The 7,052-nt window shown below is 41.8% G+C and overlaps 1 protein-coding gene across 1 annotated transcript; it reads right to left on the reverse strand.

Annotated features, from left to right (window-relative positions):
* LOC139958989 (cilia- and flagella-associated protein 90-like) lies at positions 1-6,845 on the reverse strand. Its single transcript, XM_071956458.1, has 3 exons — positions 6,686-6,845; positions 3,026-3,160; positions 1-434 (listed from the first exon to the last, which is right to left on the reverse strand). Exons 1-3 carry the CDS (start codon positions 6,779-6,781, stop codon positions 147-149), a joined length of 519 nt encoding a protein of 172 aa, XP_071812559.1. The 5' UTR covers positions 6,782-6,845; the 3' UTR covers positions 1-146.
* Positions 6,846-7,052: the final 207 nt, after the last annotated feature.

Raw genomic sequence — 7,052 nt, forward strand, 5'->3', positions numbered from 1 at the left:
GACAACTTTTAATTAATGCAGATTTTTTGTTTAGCTGTGAAATTATTGTATTTTGACGACTACTATAAACAATATGCTAAATTGATCTAAATAAGTGATTTCTAAAGATTTGATATATGCTGCACAGGCATCTTTTGTGTAAATTGTCACTGGGAGCAATCTTTCTTGTCATCCATGCCATATGCTGGTAGATTGGTTCCTCTTGTTCTATAGAAACCCTTCATTACCCTCTCAATCCGAGCATGTTGGCGACATGGCCCCTCTAGAGCTTCGCGGTGACCATATGCCGATGACGACAGAACTGGTATGACCTTTTGTGACTCTTCTCCATGTACGTCCAACCCTATGGTATGTTCCCGATCATCCCGGTGTAGCTTGCATTGGTATCCCTGCTTCACATGGAACAGTCGGTCGTAGGTCGAATTTGGTTGATGCTGGATTAGAAAGGGGACAGTAATGGCAGAATGTAAAATGGTTCTCATGCCGGGAGACAAAATATCCACACTTTCAATTGAAATCATCTCAACTTCTTATTTCGAAATCTAGATATAATCGTTTGAAGCAGGAATTTCAAGAGCCAATTATGCTACCAAACCCCACCCCTCCCCTCCCCCTCACATGGGCGGGATTACGGGGGGAAAGAGGGGGCATTTTCCCCCCACTTTTTCCCAAACCTTAGTTCACTTTTTTTGTCGTTTTTGCAGCCAAATGTGCACAACCCTAATCGAAATTATTCACTATCAAATAGGCCTATTTGTTTCGAATCTAAGTCGAATTTGTGTTTAACATCGTAACATGTAGCATGAATAACTGAAGCTGGAGCTAGCACATTGTTCGCAGCACAGGTTACGAATCCTGGAGCTAACACACTAGCGATTCAATTCTGCATGTGATGAATCCGCGGCATGTGCTACAGTGCTACAGAAGCTTCAGGAATTGATTTTCAACGTTGCTGCTCTACTGAATGCGTTGAATAACTCAAGGGCGTAGGAACCGGGGGGGGGGCTGTGGGTGCCATCCCCCCAGTGAAAAATGTGGAGGGGCGGAAGTATCATTCCGCCCCCCCCCCCGCTTCGCAAGTCAGAAAACCCCATTTTCATTTCCAAATGAGAAAAAAAATCTCATTTGGAGCACCAAATTGCATCTAAGGCCAGGTGAAAATGCAAAATTATATACAAAATGGAGTGGGTAGGTTGAAGTGTGCTATATTGCACCAAATTGCATCTGAGGCCACCTGGAAATGCAAAAAAAAAATCCAAAGGGGAGGGGGACACCCCCCTCCCCTTAGACCCCTCCCCCAGGCCGGCCATCAGTCTTCAGCCCCCCCCCCCACTCAAAAGTACCTTCCTATGCCACTGGAATAACTAAATCCAGAGAAACGATTTTCAAAAGCCAGAATTGCATATTGGGTTTTTATCAATAATTAAATTCAATACACTGACATATGACACACCCCCCATCCCAACCCCAGTGGTCTAGCCCTTCATTAACAGTAAGTAACATTCAAGTATTTATTATGAATTTCTATGTTGCCTGATAATCTGGCAATAGTTCAAAAATAATGCTGGTACTGCCAGGTAATAATTTCATTTTCAAATCTCAGCCAGTACTATGAAATGACCCGTAAATATATTGCTCCATGTTGCACCTAGTCGCATTGTAAAATCCAAAAAGTCACCCCGCCTCGACTTCAGTGGCGACGGAACCGGTGGACTTGAGGGGCTTATCCCCCATGAAAAAAGTGGGGGGGGGTAAAGGTATGTTCAGCCCCCAATATTTGCCAAGTTCTCCAAGAAGTGGGGACCGCGGGGAGAATTTCGAAGTGGGTGCTGAACATATTCTTGATCGGTCCAATGCACAATATACTAATAATTTTAGGGGGAAAGAACTGTCTAGATGCGATTTATTGTTACCAGAAGTGTCATTTTTGCTGATCTAGGATTTCCTTTTTGCTTAAATTTCGACGCGCCGCGCCAACTGATGGTGGTGCACCGTCGAAATAGTGACGTATAAGCTTCAGTTGTACATCACCATATAAGTTCTTCTATCTGTCCTCCCTAACTTTACACACGTTCATTAATTGTTTAGATGCAATTTAAAGCCTATATGGGTGTTAATTTTACCGATCTAAGGGTACCTTTCATCGAAAATTTCGAGGCTCCTTGCCAACCGATGATGGCGCTCCGCTTAGATAGTGACGTATAACAAAAGTTGCACATCACCATCTGACCATATGCTCTACTATCAATCCTCTTCAAATTTTTAAACGATAATTAACTAACTAGATACAATTGCAGACATGAGATATTTCAAGGATGGGTACATGCAGCTTAGAGCACTCGGGAAGTGCCGTTTCCGGCCATCTGGAGGGTTTGTAAAGCCCAAAAATTGCTTGTACGCTCCGCGCCACCGATGGTGGCGCTCCGCTTAGATAGTCTTGCTGACAGGTTTGCCCCCCCCCCCCACTTTCACAACTCAAATCCCGCCCTGCCCCCTCATTTTGGTTTATGAAGTCTTCATAAATTCATGGACTGAGAATGCATTACACGTTCTCCCACATTTGCCTGAGCCCCCTAATTGACCCCAAGGTTGAAACCCCTCGTGATCCATCCTGGTCGGTCCTGGTTTGAAGGCGAAACAAGTTTAATGCAACTCGGTGGCAAACTGGCAACATGTCTGTGACATAATATTTGTTACGGTCCATTTAACTAATAGTCATTTCATTGATTGAAATAAAATAAGATTCTGACGGTTAACTCACAAGAATACAATCAAGATTCCTAGCGAAACCACTACTGAGTTAATGTGGGTAATGAATATTCGGTGACTGGACGCTGAGTAAATCTTGCTCACGCGACCTCTTATCTGACGTTTTCTAGGGCTGTGTAAGCACAGCGTGTACGTGTGCGATCAGGATAGGGCTATATGTTTAGTGGAACAAGTAGTCGCTATATGTAGTGCCAAAGACGCTTTCTAATACCAGATATCACGTAGAAACGTAATATATTTAAAGTAGAATACTTACGCGTTTTTCATTATTAAAATAATTATGGTGTGTCGCCATTTCTTCTTTAGACGGAAGCTGATGTTGGATTCCTGGCCATTCTGCTGAATTGTTGCCTTTCGTTGCTAAATGATTCGCTCGGATTTTCTTCTCTCTCTGGATGGGAAATGAAAGACATAGAGATCAATATACTCTGCTTGTGTAAAATACAAATCAATACAAACTATTGGGGGGGGGGGATAGAATTACAGGTTGACTGAAGAAAATACAAAACATAACCAATGGCATGGGTGGTGGGCTAGTTAAGGTGGGTTTGTAAATAAGAGTGGGCCTATATAAGTTTATGTATAAATGGAAAAACGATCATTTAGCTTCACCCTATATTATTTGCTTCTGTAAATTTCATAATTGTTATACAAAAAATACATCAAAGTTGTGTATCTAGGATACACGTGTTAAAACAATTACATTCTCTGGTCTATAATGTTATATTTCAAGTTCGGACGTTTTGGAATTCCATTGAGCCAAGAATAATTAATTCATCAACAAGTTTTGAAACAGCCTTTACTGGATAAACAATTATAAATCATAAAGCTAGAATAGTTCTTAGTTACCACAGCTTAGGTTTCATTATTAATGTGGCATGATCTGGGAAAACTATTTATTGTCTTCATGGCTGCATTATGTTGATAATAATTTTCGAGAGGGTCCCTTATTGCGAGGTAAACTCTTGACATTTTGGGATGCGTCACCGAAATGCATAGATAAAACGTCAATGGAGAAAAGAGGTCCAAATTTGGAGATAGAAACGTCGAAATTTCCTGAAAATAGTTTCCTATCTCGGGTTGGAAGCTCAAAGTGTAATGATAAAACGTCGAAATTGTGAGAAACATCGAACTTTCTCGATATAACAAACGTTAACAATGTGTACTCATGGAAACGACGAAACTTCGAAATGAAACGTCACAATTTCCAGATAATACAGTAGCATCTATCCAAGCATGAAATTGTGGCGATGTGCCGCCCCCTTCAACCCCTTGTTTGTATTTGTCTGGCTCAGGCTAAACTGGTTCTACCTGCCGCCCTAAAGAAGCTTTGGTTCTCTTTAAAAGAAGAAGTCAAGCTACGCGTAAGCACCTAAATGAAATTCTTCCGGGGAGCCAGTGGCGGAGATTTCTTGTCAGAAGTGGGGGGGGGGGGGGGTTGCAGGCCATTGCTGAAATAAAAAGTCATAACTGCTGGCTCACTATCTAAGTGGAGCGCCACCATAAGTTGGCGCGAAGTGCACAAGAATTTTTTGGCAAATATTGCCTCCCAGATTGCAGTAAATGGCACTGCTCAGGCCTTGAGAAGCTGCATTTAACCAGTGGCGTATGCAGGATTTTCTAACCCGGGGGCGCGTATTACTATCTAAGCGGAGCGCCACCATTGGTTGGCGCGCAGCGTACAAGCAAATTTCTGGTTTTGGTACCCCAGATCACCGGAAATGGCACTTCTCGGGCTTGAAACTGACCAACCATATGTACACTTTTGCCTGAGAACCAAGTTTTTTCCAAATACCTTTTTTCTCATCTATAACCTTTTTGAAGATTGTCACCAGTCACACATCATGTTCGACTTCATCACATATCCTGTGGATCATTGCTTTGTAGGTGATTCTTCATCGCGGCCCACAATATCCGTCAGCCCCACTGATCAGAATTTGAAAATTCACAATTCTCGTGAATAAATTCACTTCAAAACATACCCATAATGTTGCACAAAATATCATCTATGGACAACCGATATAGAAAAACCTCTTTCAAACCCTAACAGACGGGTCAAAATTGCACGAGTATGAAGAAGTATGATGAAGAATGTTGGTTAGGGAATTTTCGAAAATTCAGACGGCTACTAAAAAATTTCGTTGAAGGAAATAAAAATATACCAGATATTTCCGAAACCGAACACTACACACATCGACAGTTTTGAGCATGGGCGCAGATCAGTCTTGGATAATGGTGGGGATGCGTGTCTGTTCTATGACACTATCTAAGCGGAGCGCGACCATGGGTTCGCGCGTAGCGTACGATTTTTTTGGGCAAATATACCTCCCAGATCGCCGGAAATAACACTTCCCAGACCTAATGATGCTCCTAAACCTCCTTAAGTTTTAGATCTCATGGCTTAGAAATTTAGTTTGGAGAAATACATGGGCGTCTGCAGAAAGAACATCAGGTGACAAATAATCCAAGTAGACTTTTGTATATACGATGGGTCTGGGGTCCTCTCCCAGAATACAAATATAGACTGCCGCAAATGCGATTTCCGTCCTATATTTAACAACTGTGGATAAAATACAATAAAATGAGAACTGCTGTATGTCATTTGCACAATGCTGGATCAAACTGCGCCAAAGTTCAATACAGGGGAACTTGAAATGCAGCTATTGGTCAAGACAAATTGGTGGGGACACGGTATATCATGTCCCCACTACTGAAAAAGTTGGTGGGGACGCGTCCCGCTGTCCTCACCAGGATCTGCGCCCAAGGTTTGGAGGCTGTTTATCGTGGAACGCCATTTTCATGCTCACTGATATGATGTGATATCTGCTGTTTGCTTTACAAATTCGAATAATTTTGTCACTGTTCCTCTTTCTCTTCCCGTTTTCTTGCCGTATTTTCTACTCCATCCTTTTCTCCTTTTCTCTCTTTCTTCTTTTTCTTTTCCTTCCTTCACCTCGTTGAAGTTGGCAAGTGTATACAGTTCCAAAGCTATTCAACAGCAACAAAACGTTATTTTGTGTATGTCTGTTGTGGGGTGAAGTTAGTGCTATGAGCTACAAGTTCCAATGCGCAAGGTGGGGGAAAGGGGCTAGAAATAATGTGTGGGTCAATTCTAACTCGGTTTTCGGTCGTTAATTGTTGATGTAGCCTACCAGGTAAAAGGTTGAAATGACTTTAACAATTTCAAATTTAATAATTGATTTATTATGCCATTTGGAGCACATAACATAGGCTATAACAGAACATTACTGGCAAAAACTAGGGGGGTTGATTGTGTGGGCCAACCCCCCCCTCTTCAAAAAGTGGGGGGGTTAAAACCCCCCAACCCCCCTGTTTCTCCGCCACTGCGGGGAGCGAGACCATCGCTGGCTTTCAAGCCTTTCACACGTACATCACTATCTCAGACACAAATAATGAAATTAACCTGACCTGACGGTATTTCAACTCTTTGATTGTATCAAGAATAACGGTTCACATTAACTGCTTCAATACACTGTACACAACTAGAAGTGGTTGGCAAGAGAGCGCTCAATAGTTAAATTTCCAGCGTCAAAGCTATCGGTGGTTCCAACCAGCCCGGATAAAGGTGTTTTACTGCAGATTAAAGAGTTCAATCTATATCGAATGCAAGACATGGTTAAGTTATTGTTTATCCCAACAAAGGATATTATTGTACTGACAAAATTTCCGACAACCAGTGCTTTGGAAAATTAATTTCAAATTTAAAAATCCCGCCTAACATTCTACTTCAACTGTTACACAATGGAAAGTTCATTATCATATTAGCTGAAGTCGCATATGGGCCTAGCCTTTAATTGACCACGTTATCGTTAACTCGATCTTACTGGCCTATTGCGTTATAAGAAAGTTCCCATCATACAGCAGACACGTATTCTGATTGAATCAACAGACTAACCGCGACTATTTCAATCCAGAGAAGCTTGGATTCCTCTGGTGTTGGAGTTTTTAGTCCATAGTTGGACATTCGTTGTCCATTTCCTGGGTAGGCCATTTTATGATGTACAAACTTCGATGGACTCCATTAACTGTTGCATTACTGTACACTGCAGTTATTGCATAAACACTTTAACAAATTTATTTATTTATGACGTAATATCAACTAAGGCGTGAGAAATTACTTGTGACTACAATTGCCTAATACTGTCTAAATGCGCGCACCTTCATATACGCAAACACCGCGCGTTTCAGAATGTACAGAACGCTGTCATTTTATATATATATAGCAAGAGTAGAGATATACCATAGCGCTGCAGCGTCCCGTC

This window comes from Apostichopus japonicus, chromosome 18, assembly GCF_037975245.1.
Source record: "Apostichopus japonicus isolate 1M-3 chromosome 18, ASM3797524v1, whole genome shotgun sequence".
NCBI lineage: Eukaryota > Metazoa > Echinodermata > Holothuroidea > Aspidochirotida > Stichopodidae > Apostichopus > Apostichopus japonicus.

What these genes read in the sequence shown, in the direction of transcription:
- LOC139958989 (XM_071956458.1), bottom strand. Translation starts at nt 6,781, where the DNA reads ATGGCCTACCCAGGAAATGGACAACGAATGTCCAACTATGGACTAAAA. An exon ending in TCTGGATTGAAATAGTCGCG is followed by an intron (nt 3,161 to 6,685) that starts GTTAGTCTGTTG and finishes TTTCCCATCCAG; the next exon opens with AGAGAGAAGAAAATCCGAGC. An exon ending in ATTTTAATAATGAAAAACGC is followed by an intron (nt 435 to 3,025) that starts GTAAGTATTCTA and finishes TTTCTAATCCAG; the next exon opens with CATCAACCAAATTCGACCTA.